The sequence below is a fragment of the Pleurodeles waltl genome, chromosome 1_2 (assembly GCF_031143425.1).
Source record: "Pleurodeles waltl isolate 20211129_DDA chromosome 1_2, aPleWal1.hap1.20221129, whole genome shotgun sequence".
Lineage (NCBI taxonomy): Eukaryota > Metazoa > Chordata > Amphibia > Caudata > Salamandridae > Pleurodeles > Pleurodeles waltl.
This window is the reverse complement of record NC_090437.1, coordinates 1090947171-1090971648: the sequence shown is the minus strand read 5'-3', so window position 1 is coordinate 1090971648 and position 24478 is coordinate 1090947171. Positions and strand designations below refer to the sequence as shown.

Genomic DNA, 24478 nt, shown 5'->3' with positions numbered 1-24478 from the left:
AAATGATGGAAAAGCAAGACGGGCACACAAAAATCTGGGGAAAAATCAAGGAGAAAGAAATGAAAACGAGGGAATAGCAAGGAGAGGGCACACAAAAAACAAGGGGGAAAGCGAGGAGGAAGCCGTGAAAATGAGGGAAAAGCAAGACGCGAGCACACAAATAACAAGGCAAAAAGCAAGGAGAAAGCAGTAAGCACAAGGGAAAAGCAAGGAGAAGGCACTCAAAAAATGGTGAAAAAAGCAAGAAGACGACAGGACCAGGAACGATGCAGCAGCACAGGGAACGCTGGGACATTTTATTTAATTTAGAAGGCACACAAAAAATGAGGGCGTAAGCAAGGAGAAAGCAGCGACAACGAGGAAAAAGAGAGGAGAAGGCACACAAAACAGACGAAAAATCATGGTGAAAGCAGTGAGAATGAGGGAAAAGCAAGGAGAAGTCACTCACAAAATGGGGGGAAAAAGCAGGGAGAAGACAGGAGCAATAGCAATGCAGTGGATTCGTAGGTCCATGGTGATTTTGCAGCAAACATTTTTTTTTATTCCTACCCTGCCACCTTCTGTTTTTTTTACTTCTTTCTTGGGACTCTGTTGAGTCCGAGTCCCAAGATGGCTGCCTGTACTTCCTGGTTGAAGTGCTGGCATCCAATCAGATCTCAGCATGAAATCTGTTGGATCGGCAGAGAATTTGCATCCCTAGTTATCTATATTTCTTTTCCCGCTAATAACTCCAAAACTACTGAATGGATTCACACCAAATTACAAAAATGGCTCTTTATGGACCAACAGCTACCTTTCTGCCAGATCTGGTGTAATTCTATTCAGCGGTTCGGGCTGTAGTCATGTTCAAAATCCCTATAGGAAATTGCATGAAGAAATCGATTTTTGGACCCCCTCTTTTTCTCACCACACCTCCCACTTGACGGATTACCCCAAAACTTTCAAAACAGCAGCTGAAGTAAGTAGCATCAAACGGTGCCAAACTTATAGGCAAAACAAAAAATGCTTTGTCTATGGAAACTAAGGGCCTGATTTAGATCTTGACGGTCTTACAGCTAATCTGCCGCAGCGGCGGTCCCAAGTACTCCGTCAAGCTGATGGTGGGCCGTCTGCACTATTTAGATCCATGGTGGGTCAGCCGTTGCTCACGTCGACGGAGTGTACTCCGTTGTGCCAACTTTATCCAGCAGTCCCAGCGGCAACTCCAATACTGATGATTAGCATTCTGTTGCCGTCTTGGCGGCTGAATCCAGCCGAGCCTATTTAGATAACACAGTTGTGCTGGCGCTGTATTGGTGGCAGTCCCATGACGGCAGGAGTCCGTTGGGAAGCTATTCAGTATAGTACTATGGCTACTGGTTGGATGCTAGCAGCCCACATCTATTGTATAGTGGACAATTGTGAACACACTGCATTTCAGAACATGATCCTTTGTCATCATACTGCAGTAGACCTTTTGGATGTAGGAATTGCCACAGAGGAGCCAGGTTTTTTCTGTTTCTCTCTCCCTGTGTTTTATGTTACCATTACTTTTTCTGATTATCCTTCTTCTTTTTGGGCCCTAGTTTAACCACAATTAATCACAATGGCAGGGAGGGGAAATCCAAGTTTCACAGAGGGAGAGTTACCTGTGATGGTGGATGAAATTATCAGAGTAGAGCCACAATTGTTTGGAGTACAAGTACAAAATACAACCATATCTCAGAAAAGGCAAATGTGGATTAGAATAGTGGAAAGAGTGAATGCTGTAGCTAACAATCCTCGCACATAGGGGGAAATAAGGAAGAGGTGGAACAACCTGCGGGGGAGAGTGCGCTCACTGGCCTCCAAGCATCACCTGGACTTGTGGTGGTTCTCCTAGCCCCTCTTATAGCTCTTTCCCTGGGAGGAGGTCTTGCAGATCTTACATCCTGAAGACCTGACTGGAATCCCTGGTGTAGTGGAGAGTGGCAAGTTGCACTTAGCAATGTCTCAACAATCACAAATGGAGTTCTGTCCTTAAGTTAGCCATTTAGAATGGTTCAACACCTTTATCAACATAGATATATCTAAACGTGACTCCACAAAATATCTTGATTCATCCCAAATCCTAGCATCATGGTTGTATCTCTTTTTTTAACAGCGTGCCACATGTTTAGTCAGATTGTGTGTTGTTCCCCATGGATCATCCCTTGCATTTATCTGTCCCTTGCTTTCTATCAATGTATGTTGTTGTTCTCCAAACAAATATGGCTAAAACTCCATCCATTTGCACATGAAGGAATTATTATGCTTATAAGTGGTATTGCTATTTTCACCTATTCACATCATACCCTTATGTGTGTGTGTACATGTTGTAAATGTGTGTTAATCTCCAGTTTAGTTTTTGAAATAGATATGTGTAACTCACTTATGGTGTCAACAGATGAGTACAACTACCATGATGCCCTGTTTTTGTATCTGCAAAACAATAGTGCAATGTAATGTTGCTCTACCTTCCTTTACTTCCATATGTGCACACAGTTCAAAAACATTTAGCAGTCAGTCACCATATCATGCAATGTATAAAAATGTCAGTTGTGTTCATCAACTATGTTCACACCTTCTCATAGCTACATTTAATTGATGTAATTGCTCACATAGTTCATAGTCTGTTGAATCCAAGATTTCCTACCATGTTATGTGCCATGCTGAATAGAAATGGTATCCACACATAATTTATTTTGCACTGTCCATATGATGGCCGATCCCAGTTTTTCTATTAATTTGAACTATAGTTTTTCTAATGTTATTTAGCCTGCTAGACCTTTGGAGCGGTCTAGCTCTCTCATATACTCACTACTGTGCTGGGTTGAATGCCTGGTACATGTAAAGTACACTTCATAAATAACATTTTGCATTTCAGGACATGTCTACAACATCATCACTGGAGTTTGTATCTGTGTAAATCAGCCTGCATGTGTAAAACAACGACAATCACACAAGGGCCTGATCATTTTATCAGTCTGATTTCACTTTTTTAGGTTGCCCCATCTGTAGCTAAAGAAACATTTTATGTACCAACCAGATGTTAATTTCATATTGTCTGCATTCTTCTCGGGTCCAACACCCCAGGCCAGTGGACCACCGTCTGCTACTCAAGACACATCCACTCCAGCCCATGATCAAGCCTTCAGTGAAGACTCCACTCCTGCAAGTCTGGATGATCGAGAGAAGACTGATCCATCTGGTCTGTCTGAGCAGACAGCTCCAGTGAGTGGCATTCGGTCCACATCTACACATCCCACCCCAGCTGAAACCACATCTCAGCCTATGGATATCTCCACTTCCTGTGTACAGAGGAACTTCACACCAATCCTGTTCCCCCCAGTGCTGGCTACTGTTGAGAAAACACCAATACCGCCTCCAGTTGTGCCAAGACCCAGTGGGATGGAACATACTGCCTCCAGGGCACAAGGTAGTGGGGGTAGGGGTTGTGGGCGGGAATCCGTGGGCCAGCAAAGTGAGGCCATTGGCGTCATTGTCAGCCAGATCATCATTGACTGAGTCTTGGAAGCAGTACAAGAGTCCCAAGGCGTGATGGACCAGGTCATAACTGAGCTTCGGGAGATCAAGGAGGTGTGGAGGGAGCTCATGTCGGAAATCCACAACCATAATGACAAAATGAGCTCCCTGATTAGGGAGCGTTTTGATATCTATCACCATATGTGCTGGGCTTTTCCTATACCATCTGCCCCTGCCTGTGGTCCTTCTACATCTGGAACAAGTACACCAATACCAGCCAGGGACAAGGAGGCCCTGCCACATGAGAACCCTGCTCCTCCCACCCCAGTCCCTGTACCTGTGCCCCGCCTCCTCCTCCCTAGAGGGGACGGTCATCCAAACCACCAGGAGAGGATGGCAAGACCTCCACCACCACCTCCAAGAGATGCAGATCTTGACTTCCTCCATTGTGTCTAGCATTCACTCTGTGGACTATTTCAGGGACACATTTACTTTTTTTGAGAACATCTGTATTATGTACACTGGACTCCAAACTTTTGTGTCTCTACTACTATATTTTCATTCACCATAATAGACTATTGTTTTGTTTTGTTCATTGTTTTATTGTTTGAAATACTTTTCAGTTCCTATGTGTCATGTCAATAAATGATAATGATAAATAAATGATAATGACACAAACTCCAAGACTGTTGTTGCATTTATTGTAGCATTTCATTTTTCATGGTTGTCTTCCACCACTTTGTCAAATCTATTGAACAATTAGTTGCAAAGGAAAATTAGATATAACAAAGAGGTAATGTGCTACCCATTTCATCCAAACAAAACTCAAATCAAAATCCCAATGTATTGGCGCCATTCATTTGTAGGTAACATCTTTGACTAAATCAGCGTGAGTTTCACAAACCATGCATAACCCCAATAGGCTGTACTATCTAGAGGCTGACACTCTATGCCCTTGACACCATGTTAGAAAGGGAATATTACATGGGATCAAATTAAATAGGCAAACTATTATTGATGCATGACCTCAGCTGGAGCCAGGCATCCTGCCCTCACAATAGGAATCCTACATCAATAACACCAATAGTCTACATCATGGCAGTAACACAATTTGAGGCCACGTGACCATTACAGGGCACTGTGGCAGCATCTGGTGCAATGTCACAACCACCATTGAAGATGTATCTAATGTGAACAAAGCATAGTATGACACACACATGTGGTTTGAGGAAGTTAAGTAGCACACATTGCCTTGATGGCAACAGCCACAGAAAACAAGTGTCATACAATCTCAAGAACTTTCACTCAATCATAGTGCACATTGTCTCTGTACAAGATGTGTTCATCCCAAGTGGGTGTCTGTCCCAGGATAAACAGATGTCCACTTTCTACATTTCAACAGCAACATAGCATTTCAAATGTCACAACTTTGAAATGTTCAAATGAAGATGACATGGAGAAGGACCCTGAAACAGACTAACAAGGGAAAATTTATGATTTCACATATACATTTGGACTCAAATGATAAATTAGGAAGACAAATATACTTAGCACAAAAAAATTGTTTTTTGTAAATTTTGTTGCGTCTAATTTTTTATATGTTATGCGTTATACTATTGATGTTTATGTTTCGGCACCTATGTTTTTCACAGTTTATACAATAACCCAATGGAGGAATGTGGATTCTATTCTTTCTGTTTACGTAAGTAAAAGATTAAAAGATTTTGTTGTACAAAGCTTTTTTGAGTCAGGGCGGGGAGCAAATGATAGGCTCATCCTTGCTTTAACTTTGGTTTATTTTTTTCCTACTGTGTACCACATTACATACATACATGCATATATATATATTGCTTGTGACCAAGGTATAGTGGGGTTATATGGTCATACCCCTTTTTTCAAATAATGTTATGACCGCTGGGAGCAGGATGGCGGGAGAAGCAGGTGACAGGACCCTTGTCGTCTCCCGTGAGGAGCTGGAACTCGTCATCAGGGAGGTCCTTTCCCTATACAGCCAGTTGAATGGAAACCCAGAGGAAGAGGTAAGTTTGAGTGGGAAATGTTTGACAAAGTAACATGTTCCCTCTTTGTCCACAGGCTAGTTGGTCCCTTTTTGTTCATGAGTGAAGTATTGTGATTGGAGGGTAGTGAACTGAATGATTTAGCTGGGTGCAGGGTGTTGGTTGAGGATGTTAAAAATATCTGTGCATTGAAATGAAACCTCATCTGTAAGAATTAGCTGAGTTTTCAGTGCATGTAGCTCACAATTCCAGGTTTAATGAGACAAAATGCAGGCCCCTTATTTCCAGGGCTAGTAGGCACTGTACCACTAGTTTAAGTGGAAACATGGAGCCCAGGTCCAAATGGTAGAAATCAAAATTCCAAGTAGAATCTTTAAAGTTATGGAGTTGTCTGATGCTGTTATGTCAAGTCAATGTACAGGCCATATTTTGGAACTGCAGTATCATTTTGTTTTAAAGATGTCATGGTGCCACATATGGGGGTGGTACTTCCTGTGCTGCCAGTGTAAATGATACAGGATCTCAATCAGCCATACAAATATGTCCCATTAGTACACACACGTATTCATACATCACCCAAAACCATGTTCTCTCTGATACCTGGTAGACCTCCCATACTGCCCTTAGTATGTAGTGCAAACCATAGTATCTGACTCTTGAAAGGTTAGGCATGAAGAAAATGTAGCTGTGCATGTGGTTACGTGCAAATAATGTACATGTTGCTTAGCCTTTAGTAGCTCACAATGAGTTGGACTAATCTGGAGTGGGTCTCACTACATGACAAGATTCCTATCCCTGGCTTAAATAGTGTGTGTCCTGTATTGGTAACATGAGGAAAAGCATGCAGAGGCTACTCCACAGACCACTGCAAATTAGTGTTTAATAGTATCTTTGAAATGTTTGTAGATAACACGATAACACGGTCCAACTCGAGAAATTTAGGAGTAGTGTTTGATGAGCAATTGTCATTTAAGCCTCAGGTTAATCTGATAATTAAGTCTTGTGTGTGGACAATGAAGAAATTTAAAAAAATTCTCCCGTTTATCCCTCAGACCAGCAGAATCACTGTGGTTTTGGCCCTGGTCATTTCCAGATTGGATTATGGGAATGCGCTTTTACTAAATTTGAATAAAGGCTCTCTGCGCAGGCTTCAGTTGATGCAGAATATGGCTGCCAGGTTGTTGTTAAAATTACCTCGGGGGGCCTCTGTCAAGAGGGCCCTTAAAGATCTACACTGGCTTCCGATTATCCATCGGCTTTCTTTTAAGGCTCTCTGCATCACTCACAAAGCGGCTCATGGGATTGGCCCTTCAACTTTAACCACCAAGCTGAAATGGCATAAGCCTAATCGCGTGTTGCGTTCAGCCGGTGCCTATCAAATTCAAATAGCCCGTACTAGAAAAGTAAAATGGGGAGACAGAGCTTTTACTATTGCAGCTGCTAAAATTTGGAACTCTCTTCCACTGAGTATAAGGCAAGAACATAATCATCTAACTTTTAGGAAACTGGTCAAAACTTGGCTGTTTTCTCAATAAGTTTGGGAGCTCCTCTGCTTAGCTCTTTATTGCCTCACCCAGTTAGCGCTTCGATGCCTGAGGGCCGGAATGCGCTTTAGAAATGCCCAATACAATACAATAATCTGTATTGATGTTCTGGGAATGCAAGTGAGATCTTCTACAAATTGTGGGACTGCACTGCAAACAAAATCACTCAAACCTCTTTTGTTGTTATTTGTTCTCATCCATACAGGTCACCGCCTACCAGAAGCATGATTTGTGGAAGGCCATTGTGAAGAATGTGTGGACCCTGAGGGTCTTTAAGCAGCGCAGCCTGCACTGCTGGAAGAGATGGGAGGACCTCTGACGATGCACCCAGAAATCAGCAGAAGTCCAGCTTGGCCAGGCCTCCCAATGAGGCAAGACCATGCACCGCAGCCTGACCCCCCCTCATGGCCTGTATGCTTGCGATGGCCTTCCCAAAGCTTGATGGGCAGTAGTGGGCCGAACAGCAGCATCAATGGGGTGAGGTATTGTATGTAGCTAATCTTGTTGTTCAATCTTTTTTATTTACAGCAATGTTGTTTGGCATCAACATCATGGCTGACACACATCCAATGCAGATGAGGATTTCTGGAGGTGAAACTTTTTCAGACGTTATTGATGCTGTGTTTGGAATATAGTTTTCTGCTAAAGTTTGTCACTAAGGCCCAGATGTACGAAGCATTTGGACGTTTGTGACCGGAAAAATGCTTTTTTCTATGAACCCAAGCAAAATGTGACTCTGTAACTTGTTTACGGAATCACATTTTGCTTTTGCGATTCGGTATTACGAAGGGCGTGTTTAAGGCATCCCTTACTAATACCAAATTGCATTAATATGTAGGAATGTTTTGCGACTGTGAATGCGTTTGCAAAACATTTGCAGTTACCACCAACTTCAAGTTGGCAGTAACCCATTTGCAAACAGGAAGGGGTCCCCGTGGACCCCTTAGTGAATGAAAGTGTAAATAATTTTTCAGAGCAGGTAGTGGTCCCAGGGACCACTGCCTACTCTGAAAAAATGAAAAGAAAACTTTTCATTTTTTTTTTTTGAAATGCATCCGTTTTTTGTTTTTTTGTAAAGAATAACGGGCTGCATTTTTTTTTTAAACTGCTTTTTTTAGAAGCAGTCACAAACAATGTGGTCTGTTGTCTCCAGCAGACCACCATCCCTGAGAGTGCGACCATTCCCAGTGGGGTTGCAAATTGCGACCTAAGTCATGAATATTGATAAGGTAAGTGTTTGCGACACCATTGGAAATCGCTAAATGTTCTACATTTCATTTTGCGAGTCTCTAATTGCAAGTCGCAAAAAGTCGCAGTTAGAGGCTCACGAAATGAAATGGACATACATCTGGCCCTAAATTCCTCATCACAAGCCAAGTAATGTTGTACGCAGGCACATGGCAGCGTGTGAAAAAAGGGGTACTGACATTTTCTCCATGTTATGAGGGACATTTGTGCCAAACATGCAAATTCGAGGATTAGTTCAGGAGTGATGCTCCATCACAGATATGAGTAGGTACTGTATGCCCTATTACTGATGACATGGCATAGTAAGCACCTGTGAGACAGTTGCTTTTTCAAACTTTGCATTAGTTTAAGTTGGTACAATGTAAACATGATCATGAGCATCTACACCAAAAGGACTAGAAACATGTGTACAGTGGCATCATTCCTTATTTGAAATCTTTTTGAAATAATGTTTCAATAGCAAAATTCAGTTCATTTCATACAATCAGTAGCAGATTGTCATGAAGCCTCAGTCCTTCCCAAATGTGCATGTAAGCCAGTCTGGGTCAACCAACATGGATTTTCATGCCAAAATATATGGTTGAAACAGACAGGAATGTGTCCACATTGGTGACAGAGTTACACATACCCCAAATTACATGTAAGTGTTCATAGTTATGTCCAGATGCAAAGGCAATGATGGTGAGCAAAGTGATACTTGAAGTGGCAATTGCAGATGGAAGGTTCCATCACATAGATGTTGGAGTGTCTCTTCTTGGTGAGTCAATATCAGGCCTAAAACATGTCTCTTTTGGATATGTGGAAGAGTGTTTGCTCTGCACTGAAGAGGTTTAGGAATGTATCCAGGCCTATGTATTTATTAATTCTTTCAAAACCATTTGTAATGCAGAGAAATAAAAGTGGATTAGAGACAAAAAGCATGCATGATATGGGAGCTAGCATGGGGAATTTCTAGACTGTAAGCAAATGATTTGTGGAATTCTTCCTTACTGGCATGACATACTGATGATTAAGAAGCCAAATTTGAGTACTTTGAATATGTAGAGTTGGCAAATGTTTTGTGAGCACCCCTCACAGATCCAAACCCACCCCTCCCATACCCAAGTACCACCCCCTGTGAGATCACTGAGGTGCCTGCTCTCTATCCCATAGATGCCCCTTCAAGAGGAGGTTTACTCTGCCAGTGTGCATAGGAGGCACGTTATGGCCATGCAACCCATATTGCAAGTCATGGCATACTGCCTTTGTTTTTTTTCCTCTGAGCATATATTTAATGATACTTATGAGAGAGATATCTCATTTATATAAAAAAAAAACAATTTTGAGAATACCTTTGTCCTGGCTTTATTTTTTGATTGTTACTAATTGTTTGCTGATGATAGAATTTCTGCTAATGTGTGTGCCATGCACTCACTCTCATTTGTGACAGTGACAAGCACAGGTTGAATATTTTAGTTATTTTTTTAAATGTATACATTAATGTTGTACATGTGCGATGTACATGTTAATTTTGGTGCAAGCATTCATCATGTTACTGGACACCTACACCCAAATTATTTGTGTTTCTGATATTGTGACTGGAGAATGCATGTGTGTTTGTTTTGGGCATGATGTGCGAATAATATGCACGTATTCATTACACAGGGAACATAACACTTCACAGTTAAATGGCATCTTAGGTTTGTCAATAATTGCATAAACCAAGGGGAAATTACTGTTAAACATCTCTGACCTGTTTGCAGTTTAAAGGCCAGATTGGTTGTACATTCTGTGTACACCCACCTGTAGTATTTTGAAGTACAATTGCTACATTATCATGAATCTGAGTAGGTCCTATTGGGTATACTGGTTATGTACATGATATTGTAGTTTAGGGAAAATGATTGCACACACCAGTATGGACACATTTCTATTTGGGATTGCTGTGACTTATTGTGTAGGTGTCTATTGCCATGAAGGCAGTTAGTACCAGATTAGTGGATGTTACTAATATCTCAAGATGTTTTTAAGCATTTTTCCTACTACAATATTACACACATATGCGTTGCACATCATTGTTTTATTGCTTTATGCATTTTTAAAACATGCACAAGTCCAGTGCTAATTTACCTTGACAATCCCAAGGATGACAGATAATACAATGACTTACCTTCTGTTCTGGTGACTACAGGGTTGCTTTTTATCTTGGTCCATGAGCAGCAGCAAAAGCAGGACTTGTATGACCTGATTCATGGTAGCAGGAAATGAGAAAACTCAGAAAAGGGTGTTTCGCCCTTTTACCTCTCCTAATCCGCCAACTTAGGTGTGGAGGTTTAGCTGACATAGTTGCATTGGCAGGTGGCACTTCGTGACTGGCTCAGCAATAAAAGTGGCTCGAATTTGAACACTTTTGCCTGTAGCGCCGTCGACATGGGCGGTGATTCATGGCGGTGGCGGCGGTTCATCTGTAGTATTTTGTCTATGGACCTGCCAACATCTAAATAGAGCGGACATACCACCTAGTAGGCGGGTGGGAAACCCGACAGAAAATTGATGGCGGGACCGTTACCACCAAGATCTAAATCAGGCCCTAAGTCCTAACTATAACTACCTACTGGCAATCGCCAGTAGGTTATATTTAACCATAAGTAATATATACATATGTTAAGCAGATCTAAAGAATATTTATATATTTTAAAAGGCATAGTTATTTATACATATTTGTACAAAGAAATACACATATCGAGATACATAAATATAATCAAATTAAAAATGTGTATATACGAAGGGATATGCTGTATATTAGTGTTTGAGTATGGTTGAGTATGGTGATTATGTAGGAAAAGGTAGACTCTTGAGTAGTCTTCTGAAGATAACATAGATATCCGTGGATCTTATGTTTGGGGGTAATGAATTCCATAGTTTGGCTGCTTGAACAGAGAAAGATGTACCACCTATGTGTTTTTCTTGTATGATGGAATTTTGAGTTGAGGTGTCATTATGGAGTGGAGGTTTCTTTGTTGAATTCATTTGGTGATTTTATTCCTGATGATGTGGTCCTGCTCCATGTATTGCTTTGTGAGTAATACAAAGCAGCTTGAAGGTGGATCTTCTGGCATCCCCGTAACCAATGTAAGGCCCTCAAGGCAGGGGAGATGTGAGCATGTGGCTTTACATGTAGAAGTAGTCTGGCAGAAGAGTTCTGAACCTGTTCTAGTCTTTTCATAGGTTATAAGTATGTTCTGTGGTTGAGGCCATTGGCATAATCTTTAGACAGTACAAGGGAGATAGCAGCCTTGACTTTGTGTGGAAATCCCATGTGGGGGTGAGGGGTGATGCGTCACAAGGTTTGCATAGTAACAAAGCTTGATCTTGCTAATTTGTCCACTTAGGCATTCATTGATAACTTGGAGTCCATGGTAATTCCAAGGTTTCTTACATCCTTAAATACTTTAGAAGGTGGTCCCTGTTCATCAAGCCAGGCACAGAGTGCGTCATAATTTTTTCAATCGCCACAAGTGAGTTTTCCACTTTCGGAAGCATTCATTTTGAGATGGTTCCATGTCATCCACTGATCAACGGCTCTGAGGCAACTGAAGATTTTGAGTTGCTAATCTTTGGGGCTTTCCAGTTTAAGGGTGTATTTCTGCATCATCTGTATAGTTATAGTAAGTGAGCTGAAATTAATTGATCATTGTGGGTATTAACTTCATGTAGATGTTGAAAAACATGGGTGAGATAATAGAGCCTTGAGGGACCACTGCTTTTGTGAGGTATGATTTGGATGAGAAAGGGGGAGTATAGATGACATTTGTTCTATTTATAGCAGTGGTTCCCAACCTGTGGTCCGAGGACCCCTGGGGGTTCGTGAAGCCTCCTCAGGGGGTCCGTGACTGCTCAGAAAATGTAATAATATTAACAGATTAGGTCCCAAACTTTCAGTAATGAGTTAGAGGTGGGTCCCCGGATCCCAATAATGATTCAGTGGGGTTTCAGGGTTCCAGTAACGATAAAGTGGGGGTCCACAGAAGTCAAAGGGTTGGGAGCCACTGGTTTAGAAAGTAGAAAGTAGTCTAAAGCAGTCCCCTCTATGTGGGCTTCGTAGAGCCTTTGTAATAGAGTGTCATGGTTCACTGTGTCGAAGGCAGCTTAGAGGTTAGAGGTCCAAGAGAAGTAGTGCAGCGACCTCCTTCTGGTCTAATGTATTTTCAAGGTCATCCCAAATGGTGATGAGCAAACATTCTGTGCCTCTTCCTGGGTAGAATCCTGTTTGCTAGTCTGAAAGTATGGAGCTAACTTCAATGAATTGTGACATTTGGGTGAATGCTGCTCTTTCTCTGAGTTTTCCCAAGAAAGGCACATTTGTAATTAGTCTACAGTTGTTGGGGTCATGCGGGACCAGGTCTGTTTTCTTTAATAATCTGCAAGTGTATGTCTTTTTTAGGTCTTCATGAAAGATTCCTGTAGTTAAAGAATTATTGATGATTCTTCTTACTGGTGTGGTAGCTGAGGTAGTTAAAAGAATGTTCTTCGAATGATTTGTGGTGGACAAGGGTCAGAAGGGCAGACAGTTGGCCTGCTTGCTTTGACAAGATCCATAAATTCACTTTGTGATATTTGTTTGAAGGAATGCCAAGGCTGGGTTAGCCTATTCTTGGAAGGGATTTTTGGAAATGGGTTGGCTCTGGTGGTTTTCCTTTGTTTTAAATAGGAGCCCAACGTGTCTGCTTTTGTTGTGTAATGATTTGCCAGGTTGTCCGTGAACTCTTGAGTAATGGGATGAGCTCCTGTGCATTAAAGTGTACGACATTTGCTGAGCATTTTTTACAATTCTTTTTTTTGCACATTTAGCATATTGAATTCTGTCTGAATAGTACCTTTTGTAGCTTTTTTGACTGTTGACTTGTATGCTCTGTTATGTTTCTGTATGTGAAGTTTGTCTTAATTGTTGTTTGTTTTGAGTCAGGTGTGTTGCAGCTTTTTAATTTGCTGTTTGAGCTTTTTTAGTCCTGTACTTCTCCAAGGGGCTTGTTTTCTTTTGTCCTGTTTTGTTGTTCTTAAGTGTATTAGATTATCAAAAGCTTCCTGTAGCTAGTCAAAGTTTTTGAATGGAATTTATGGTGTCTAGATCTGTGTTGGATTTTAGTTGTGTTTCTAAGTATTCAAAATTGAGTTTGTTCCACAGTCGACAGGTGGGGGCAGGTAAAGTGGTCTTCGGTGTGTTGATTTGTGGTCTATTATGTGGGAAAGCTAGCAAATGTTGGTCTGATAATGTGACTGGAGTAATCCTTTGAAGGGTAACTAGTTCTGGATTTGCAAAAATGACACTTTGGACGTGTTCAGCGATGTGTGCAGGTTTTTGTACGATCTGATGTAGGCAACTGTGACTATGCTAGCGATGATGGTTTTTGGATGGGGCATATTGGGTTTGTCAAACCAAATGTTTAGGTCATCAAAAATGCATAGGCTGGAGTGTAGTGTTATAAGGTATAAAACAATGTCTAGAAATTTCTCTGCGAATGTTGCATTGCTAGGTGGTGGTTTATAAAGGAGAAGGAAGTTACAGGAGGAAACTGGTGTTGGGTTGTATCTGGTGATGAAGAACTCACAACCTTGTATGGAAACATCGTCAGCTTTGGTGAGATTTATTGTTTGCTTGAATATGACAGCTACTCCACCTCCTATTTTGCCTATACAATTCTGCGTGATAGTTTGATAGCCTGGAGGAATGGATTCATGCAGTACTGGGGCCAAGTCATATCCCAACCATGATTCAGTTATAAAGAGTAAGTCAGGTTGTGTGTCAATGAGTAGATCATAGATGTGTTGCTTGTTTTTAGAGAGTGAGCAAGCATTTATTAGTAGGCAGTTTAGAGATTGTGTTTTGGAGGTGGTGTGACTGTTTTGTAGAAGAGTGACCAGTATTTTTTTTAACTTGGAGCAGGTGTGTCATTAGTGCTGGTATTTGCTGTATGAGAATAGAAATAGTGTTGTTTTTCTATGCAGTATTCCTTCTCCAGCAGGCTTAGAAGGCATTTTAATGGGTCTGCATGCGAAGGTGGCATTAAATGGTGATTTAGAATGAGATGGTGAGCTGTGTTGTTTTTGTGGAGTAGCCATGTTGTGAAGCGGACATGGAGATGTGAAGTTGTGAAGAGTGGCATGTTGTTTATTTTGTTTGTGTCTGTTTAGAGTTGAAGGTGTATTGAGCATGGAGGGGTGGTGGTGGAGCATGTGGGTCATGTTTTAAGACTCTAAATTCTGCAATGGATGAGACCTGGGTGACTAAGCGTTGTTCCACTGGCATATTTGTGTTAGGTGGTGGTACAGAGAAAACATAGTAAAGAAGTAAAGATGGTTTAGGATGTGTGTTATCTATGTAGTTAGGAGGATGAGAGTGGTGTGTGTTTCTTATTTGTGACTGAATGTTTTATAAAATTGTGTGTGTGTGTGTGAGCGATATTGATGTGCTGGAGTGTTCAGTTTTATGTTTGTGCGGTAGAGAGGAGATTTTGATGTAGTGGTTTTCTGAGAAGGATTTGTATGCAAAGTACTGTTGGTGAGTGGGATTTGAATGGTAAAGGGGTGGTGATGTGTTTTGGAAAAGGGTATATGTGGTGTGTGAGAGGGAAAGGACAAGAGTTATGAATGTGTTAAACTTAATAGCTGGAAGAGATAAGATGTGTGGTGGATTGGAGTGTAAGCATTGTTTGGTTGTGTGTTAGTGGTAAAAAGAGGAGGAGGGTGATGGTAGATAATATGAAGGAGGGCTGAGTATAGGTTTGGTGGAGACAAAAAGGGGTATGTTAGGAGCAAGTAGAGGGTAGAGCTGTTGTTTTGTATGAAAAGGGTGTGTGTGTCTGGAGGATTAAAGTTATGTATAATGTGTCTTTGGGTTGTGTTGGTGATGTGTGGATTTCTTAATGGTATAAGACTGAGTGGTGTTTTGTGAAGGTGCCATTGTGTGGTAGTTGAGGTAGAAGGGTGTATAGGTGTGGTTTGTGGGGTTTTGTAGTGGTTGTTGAGAAATTGAAATGTGGATAGGATTTGTCTGTAGTAAATTAGTAAAGTGCATTTGCCAAAAGTGTGTTATTACTTGTGAGGATCTTGATGAGTTAAGGTGGTGAATGGAACAAAGGAAGTACTTCTGGCCCTAGACCCAACCCGAATCAGGTGACCACTAGCTAATGGGAACCCTAGCCCTAACCAATCAGAACCCTAGCTCTAAGCCCTAGCACCAATGGGAGGCCTAGCCCTTTCAACCATTTTAAGCCTTAGCCCTAGCAACCAATCAAAAGCGAAACCCTAAGCCCTATGGTCCAATAGAAACCCTAGTACTAGGAACCAATCAGAACCTCATCCCTATCAGCCAATCAGAACTCTAGCCCTAAGTCCAATTAAAACCTTAGCCCTAGGAACCAATCAGAATCCCGGATCAACCAGCCAATCAGAACAAAAACCCAAAGCCCTAGTTCTAATAGAAACGAATCAGAGAACAGATTCAACAACTAGTAAGAAACTTATTTAAGGGGCATTTGACCTTAAGCACAGGCTGGTGAGCAGGGAGCTGCTCCTTAAGTCAGAATCTCCTTGGATACAGACAGGCTCAACCCACACTTTGCAGGTCTTGTTCAACTTTACAGGTAAGGCCCAAATCGAAAGCCACTTAAAATACTGCTTTTTCACACACTTAAAAACAAAATCACTTTTTCTATCCAAAAATGAGTGTTATATATACTTCCCAAACACAGTTTAAACCATAAAGTAGATTAAGTGGTGTCTTAAACACACTCTTTTTAGCCTCTGAGGTGCAGTTTGCCTTTTTACCTTGTAAAAATGGGAGGGGGGGTTGATTGCCTTCTACAGGCCTTAGCACAGTACAGGGAAACACTAGGAAAGAAACAGTTACAGATAAAAAAAGCAGCAGTTGTTACAATTCGTACAGAAACCAAGAGTTCAATTTAAACAGTCACGGGTAAAGGAAAAAACAGTTTTAAAGTTTCAAGAATACACAGCACAAAGTCTGTGTTCTTACCACCTTCTTTGTCGTTCGGTCACCTTGCAGTTTAGGGCAATTATAAGGCATTTTAACTTAGTGATATTGCTAGTGCAGGTGCTTTAATTAGAAATTATTAATGAGTGTTTATTTATTTTGAATAATGAATTTCTGTAGAAAATGAATTAAAGTAGAAAAATAATGTACACAATTGAAAATGTGACCTCGAAGAATGGCCACCAATGTTCACGAAACGTACTAATTAATGATTAATACTTATGAAATATTGAATATGTACTAGACTAATGCAGTAACATGTCATATTAAGAGTTATGAAGTATGTTTTAGTTAATAATTGTAGTCCTTAACTTAGCGAGTGTCTTGGCCTAGTCTTGCAAGGCCTCATGCAGAAGCTGTATTTGTTAGTATTTAATAAAAATGCTGACAGGGTGAATTAAACTTTGAAATGTCCATTGTCTCGCTAAAAGTGCTTAACAGAAGTTTACTGTGAGAACCGACGGCAAGGAGATGATGTTCCCGCTAGTGCAACATTTTATGTGAAATGTGTGTGATACTGACTTTCCCAGGACGAGAACAATGAAGATACTGACTGGAGCTGAAGATGCAACAATATTGTTACCTACTGAGCCGGAAGAAGACAACATCATAAAGTGGACCAATCAACTGCATGTGAAGAGTGAAATATTAGAATTCATAGATTTGGTATAGAAATATTATTGGGTAAAGTATGAACGTATGATTAGCTCACCAATAGGGAACTAGGGGATAGTTTAGGTGACTTTGACATAACAACGCAACAGAGGAAAATCATTCAGACTTGAGATTAGAGAGAGAGATGCAGATTTTGAGAGACCTTGTTCCGATTAGAGACCTTATTCTGATTTGAGACTAGAGACTTATTCTTGGCTGATCGAATGATGACCTGAGGACGAAGACTAGTTCTGCTTTGCTGATCCATACCGAGGATAGGTAGATATAATGAAACATGACTGTTATCCATTTTATGTTTTTTTCTTTCTAGGTACCAACTGCGCTGTTTTGACAGACCCATAGTTAAATGTTTTTCTAAATTTGTGTTTCTAAAATTGTTTTGCATGAAGCCCAACATGCTGATGCTAATCTGACGTTAGTTAAGTATCCTCATAAATGACCTATTCGGGTCCCCTTGTAAGTTTACTTATTAAGGTTTGACGAGCTAACAATATCTGTTGTAGAGTGAAGTGGTGTAGGGTTGAGTGTTGTAGAGTATAGTGGTGTACAGTGGAAAAGCGTTTAGTGAAATGGAATAGAGTGGAGGGGTGTATAGTGGAGTGGCATAGTGCGGAATTTTTGCAGTATTTCACAGTAATTCTCAGAAGCACTGTGGTACATAGTAATGACAAGGCATTATGTGATTGACCGATGACTGCCTTTACAAAGGTTAAAGGCAGCCATGTTGCTTTTTAAGTACACTTTGTCTGTGTTCTGCCTTACGCCCTCAGATATAGGTAAGTATTAGGCTTGATATTTTTCCCCTACGTTTTACCACTTTGTTAAAGTGGTAATAGGTAGGGGAAAATATTGATACGTTTCTATATCTTTTCTTTAAATGTAGGGAGTACTGCAGTCTTTTCTAGGAAGTACTGCAGTACCTATAAATACATGTTAAACATAAATATGTTGAAAAAATTTAAGATACACTGTACTACAGTGTAGTTTCAAATTTTTACATATTTAAATTGTGACAAAAAAGTGTATGTAGTACAGCGGCAATACCTACAAATAACTGCTTTAAAAAGTCAAATGTGCAGTTCTACTTAAGCTTCTATAAAAATATCTAGAAAACTATACATACATTTCTTTAACTATTACACTTTCTTAAAGTGGTACTAGGTAGGGAAAACAATAAGACAAAATACTTAGCTAGATATAAGGCCCTAACCCAGAAAGCAGCAAAGGTGTGCTCAAAACTACATGGCTGCCTTTTACATTTTGTAAAGACAGCCATTGGCCAATCAGATACTGCCTTCTTATAGGCATGTACCGTGGTATACCACAAAGTTACTGCGGTATACCGTGGCACAATATATTACTATGTATTTCAACACTCATAACCTTAATACCACTTACATTATATACACCTGCTACCAAAATGTAGCATTTACACCTCATAATATGTTTTCTTGGCACATTACACCTGCATTTGTTCACCCACCTTCACGCTACATCTGTTTTAAGTACCACACTCTACAGTACACCACTCTGCTCTACGCCAGTCCATTCTATGATATTGCACATTAGGCTACTCCACTGTACATCACTCCAGTATATGACACTCTACGCTAGTCCACTGTATGCTGCTCCACTCTACATTAATCCATTGTACAGCACTCCACTCTACCCCACTCCACTCTACACCACTTCACTCTATGCAATTATACTCTACACCACTCTATTGTACCACACTGCAGCATGCGCCACTACTCTGTATGCCCCTCCACTGTATGCTCTTCCACCATACGCTATTCCACTCCACACAACTCCACTCCATATCACTACAATTCACACTATTCCATTCTTTGTCACTCCAGTCTATACCACTCTCCTCTACAGCACTATACTGTATGCTATTGCACTGTATGCTCCTCAACTGTACACCACTTCAGCATATGCCACTGCACTCTACTACATATCGCTGGAAAGCTCCCTGTCAATGGAAGTGCTGGTAAAATATTTGACCTGTTCATGCTTCGCCCTGTTGAGAACACTGCGGAAAATATTCAACCTCTTCTCTACTCCATCTAGAAGAATCATGGTCCAGTAACTAATATTGTCACACTTGGACTACAGAAACTCCTTATATGCGAGCTCACCTAAAACAGTACCAAAAAGACTCCAAGTGGTCCAAAATGCTGTGACCAGGACAATTTTCAAGCTGCCCAAGTTCACCTCAGTTAAAGAGGCCTTGGCACCTTTGCATTAGCTCCCTTTGGTGAAAATAATTAAATTCACGATGCTGTGTATCACCCATAGGGCAGTCAGTCATAGAGGAGCCAAGATGAATAGAGATCTTCTCACTCCCTATACCCCCAAGAGGACATTAAGGTCCTCTAACAAGGTCCTATTGAATGTCCCTCACATCCAAAAGGCCAGCTGGGGAGGTAGATCCTTTTCCAATATATCCCCTAAACTGTGGAATACTGTGCCCATCGGATTGAGAACAGAACCCAATGAAATTAATTTGAATAAACTTCTTAAAATCTGGCTTTTTGCTAACTCAAGCTGAAGTGCACAGGAACAGACCTGTTCAGTGGTTACTCACACAGCGCGGGGAAGCCTTACGGTAGCCATGCACTTTATAAATCCACATAACATTCCACTGTACACTTACAGCTCTCCATTCTATTCCACTCAACTCAAAGCCACTCCAATGTACACCACTCCACTATATGCTACTACACTTTACAATATGCTCACTCCCTTAAGACCAAAGACATACAATTGTGCCAGTGAAAAATGTTTTGTGATCCTGTTTGTTACGTCTACTTCCAGTCGACTCAATTTCAAAACTCTTCTAACACTTTTCCTGAGGTATGTAGGTTGGAATATGCCAAAAAACATGTTTTATCTATGAGTGGAATTGCAGCCATCACTTTCAAAAGGTTAAATGTAGGGACTTTTTACAAACCAGCAAACTAATGTGTGATATATGAGGGAGACAAGAGGGATGTGTGATATTATACATTATTCTAACTGTAAACTGCATAACATGAGGTTATATCTTTCACCACAGTGTACCAGCTTCACTTTCTATAATGATGTTTTCAATGGAGAACAAGCTTCTAACCATGTTTTCAGGTTAACAATATAGAAGGCATTTTCATGCACAAATCTAAACAGAGCTGCTTGAATGATCAGCTGAGCCGTTCCTTCTGAACCTATGTTGGCCACCCATGTTCTATGAGGTCACATGCTTGTTTCTTAGCTTGATACAAGCACGTACAAAGAGCTACCAATTATGCTAGCAAAGTTAATTCTATGAATTTAGGACATAATATTCTGAATGTTATAGAAACATATATATATATATCTCCTTGGAGGGTAGAAAATATACGGGAAGATCATCGACTGTAAGTTAAGACAAATGGCTAAATATAAGAAGATATGGTTAACTTTAAATTAATTATATGGCTGAGATGTGGCTTTTCCATTGAATCTTATTCTAATTTTGCCTTTTTAAATGGAAAATAGTGCTCAACTAATAATATTAGACTTTATGAAGATGTATGTTATGTGTTATGTTTACAATGTTTTGGACAAATAGTAAGTTATTTGTGAGCGCTGTGTTTATCATGAAGCTGTAAGATTACTTGATCCATTTTCATACTCTGGGTGGTAATGGTATAAAATGGGCACAGCATATGCTAACAGTGTACAATATAACACAAGTCTCAAAACCATGATCCCCAACAGCTTTTCAAACATGGCTCAGAGTCAGACATTAAGGCAACTAATCGCGCCATCTTTTTCTGTAAAGGGCTATACGAACAGTCAAAGAGAATGTACAACTTACAGGTACTCCAGGTGGAAAAGACCAGCAAAGGCTTCATCTCGTATGACAGTGAATGTGTTGGAGTTCAGCAAGCTGAAAATACGGAACAGAGATAAAAAGTCAACACGGCAGGCTGAAATGAGGAGTGCAGCTCAATTTGTGTTTATTGACTGCAAAGCCATTATATTCACTGAGCTGGCTTTGCTGCTTCGTTGAACCTCATCAAGGAAACAACACTTCAGTTCACAGGCAGATAGGAAGAGCTGACTGAAAATGTTCACTTTTATTGCCAGAATAAGTAGCACCATTTATGTCACCTCGAGATAATATACTCAATAAATCCCTGATAAGAAGAAATGGTAGCCTTATAAAACTGACTCCACTGCATAACGTGGGAACTGGCATATTTACTGCACGGGACGGAGTCCGCCAGGGTGCGCCACAAAGGGACGGGGTGAGCATTTCTGATTTTTAAATCATTTATTTAGATTGTTCTTGGCACAAATAGGTTATGAGATAAAACAGCGTGTGGTGCTACAGACATATACACAATGAACAGCTGTGCCAGCCTTCTTCTTCGACAAAGCTGTGTTTAGTCAAATAGGAAACAGTAAGGGCTCATTAGGATTGGTCGAGTTGTACAGGTGCAACAATATTGTTTTTTTTTACCTGGGACCAGGCCTCCTGTCATATCTGGAGGGTTTTGTCCTCCATAGAATAGTACAGTTACTGCTTAACATGCGGCAACAGGTGCGGAAATCATTCTTTGGGGGCTATAGAGTGGGGGTCAAGTTTTGATCCCAAGGTAACACCAGGACCCAGTGTTATTTATTTATGCAAATTGATGTAGTGCCAACATTACCCCAAGGTGCTAGAGGGCTTTACAGGAACAATACTTCCTTGCATGTTAGTTACAGATGATTTATGATAGGTAATACAGTCACAAGTAATTACAAAGGATGACAATACGACAGGGTAGTTCATTACATAAAACAGAGTGCAGAGGTCGTAAGAAGGTTGAGGTGGTATACAGAGTGTAGTTGACACCCAGTTACTCCCTCCCGTATGGGTAACATCGAATGTGTTTACACCGCTAAGACTCCAGGCTACTCATAGTGAAGACCAACATTTTAGCGTGCAAACCTGAGAACATTAAGACAGTAATTTATAACTTTAGTACAGTCACGGACAAAAGGGTCAGATTTCACACACAAAAAAATTACGTGATTAAGAACAGAGGAATGTAACTGCATGCTACACCCCACCAGGAAATGTTGCTTTGTGTCGCGGAAGTTATGCAACACTCCAAAACACTGCTGAGGCCTCAACTCGCTCTCGTTTAAGAGCAATTTATGGTTCGAAGTGTGTTAGTTGTAGTAAGACCTATATGGCAGGTGTGTTAGGTGTGAGGTGTAAGGATCGATGAGGTACTCCGATGGTGCAGCGTACTGAAAGTTGCAAATAAGAATGATATGTAAAACAAAAGTGTTATAGTTGGCTCAGTCATGAATGCGAGTACCTACTATTTTTTTTTAGATGTGATCTGTATCAAAGAAATATGTGAATAGAATATAAAAATACTCTTCAAAGTTTGAGGTGGTTACAATTATTCTTATTCTTGCTGGTATCAAGTACCAGAGCTTGGTCACATAGAGTGAGAAAAAACTTCCACCAGTGCTAGACAAATTTTGAAGAAAGTATTGATCAATAGTGAGGCCTCCCTAGTGCAGTAATCGTATTTGGCAATAGGTACAGCGTTCTGAAAAGGGAACGTCTCCAGTGTTGTGGGTGGCTCGATGTGCGGAGTGATGCACACTGCTTGAGTGGTGACACATCCACAAGCAACAACAAGTATAAAGGTTGGAGGACTGATGGCAAGATTGCAGCTGGGATATATAGTTGGAGGAGTTCCTAGTAGCTGTGTTCTGGATTCTTTGTTGCCTGAAAAACAGGAGCGAGTAGCTCTCAGGTACAGACCGTTGGCATAGCCAAGACAGGAAAGCTGAAAGAGTTGTGGGCAACAATAAAGCAATATATTGCATAAAATGTGTGCAAACGATCGTGGTACAAGAAACAACAAAAAACATTATAGAGGGGTCAATATTAGCTATTGCAGCAGAGCTGAAAAGGTGAGTGATTTTAACAGTTTTGTAATGCAAAGCTTTGGTGCCCCCCCCTTCAAAATGTGATAAGGGCCCCCCTCGCCTCCAATATCTCACCATTATACATAGGCTTGGGGCGGAATGAGGGCCCCCTAAAGGGTTGGGGTTCCCTGCTCTTCAGTGGTTGCAGAGACCTGTGTTACACCTCTGGATTTAATACAGGATAAACTGGAGAAAGAATAGCCACAGAAAAAAATGAAAAGAAATTAAAGAAAGGGAGCTCGCTAGCAACCTACAGAAGCGTAAAGACAGGGCTTGGTAGACTGTGGTGCAGACCAAAAGAGCAATGCACATTCTGATCTGAGGGAAACAAGAGTTGCATGCTAAATCTGATTAGGATTTGGCAGCCAACCTCCAAACTCAATGCACTAGTGCATATATGAGTATGCGGAAGGGTAAGATTTAGGTGGTCCACACTGGAAAGGGAAAGAAGGTCCTAATTAGAAAGTATTTTATGTTTTTTTTGTAGAGCAGAACATACCCTGGGAGGTGCAAACCAACATACTTGGAGCAGGCGAAGCTCCCTGTTTTGCAAGCCCATACCACGAAGAAACTAGATGTGCCTATCATCAGAGATGTAATCCTGAGAACAATTATATCTATGAATGCAGGGAAAGCGCTGATCCCAAGCCACTTCACAGCCGAGTTCTTCATACACATTGAGTTGTTCATTCTGGACCCATTGAAAAGTTATTTAACTTCTTCATATGTTCCAGAGTGGACACACTGGCCATGTCAGAGACAACAATCTTTACCTACCCAAACCGAGGAAAGATCTCGATCAATGCTCTTCATATCTTCTTATTTCGCTTATTATAGTAGACACTAATATCTATACTCCTTGATTCAAGAGGATGCTCCCTCATCCTTTTAAAGCAGACCAATTAGACTTTATTAGGCATAGACAGGCATGCATCAACTTGAGGAAAGGAGTACACTTCGGCTGCAAAACACAGTGCTTGGGAAGGCTGGTGCTGCTGGCTTCCATTAATGCTGAAAATAATTTTTCCATGTGGAGTGATCCTTTCTGAACCAGGTGTTGTTGGGGGAGTATAGCATTTGATGGATACTGCTGGTCTACACAGCTCCTTACATATGTGTACTGGTGAATGGCATACTGCTAGAAACCTTACAAGAGGGTTGGGAGGAAATGTCTAGGATTTATTCGCAATCACAACAATGTATACACACAGAATCTGTAAAATATAGCCAGAAACTCCCCATTACTCCTCGGGGATAACAAGAGAATTGTCCTACTCCTCATGTGATCAAGTAACTCAGCCTTTGTAAATAGGGTATTCTCCTTTGAGATTAAAGTAAGTCGCCACTAGTCCTTACTCTTGGGGTTCAACAGAGCTATATGCCAGGTTCGACTGCAGTCACCTTTGCCCTTTTTCCAAGCCCTAGCCCTGCAATCCTCCTCTTTGCCTCCAGTACCCAAATACATATAGGGAGAAATGGAGTGGAGTTAGCCTGGCATTCAGAATACCACCTCC

General features: G+C 40.9%; 1 protein-coding gene across 1 annotated transcript in view; it reads right to left on the bottom strand.

Annotated features, from left to right (window-relative positions):
• LGI2 (leucine rich repeat LGI family member 2) overlaps positions 1-24478 on the bottom strand; it is a 171740-nt gene that overhangs the window by 95277 nt on the left and 51985 nt on the right. Inside the window, exon 3 of the mRNA XM_069202163.1 lies at positions 20842-20913. Coding sequence (XP_069058264.1) covers positions 20842-20913 — 72 coding nt within the window. The remainder of the gene's footprint in view (positions 1-20841; positions 20914-24478) is intronic.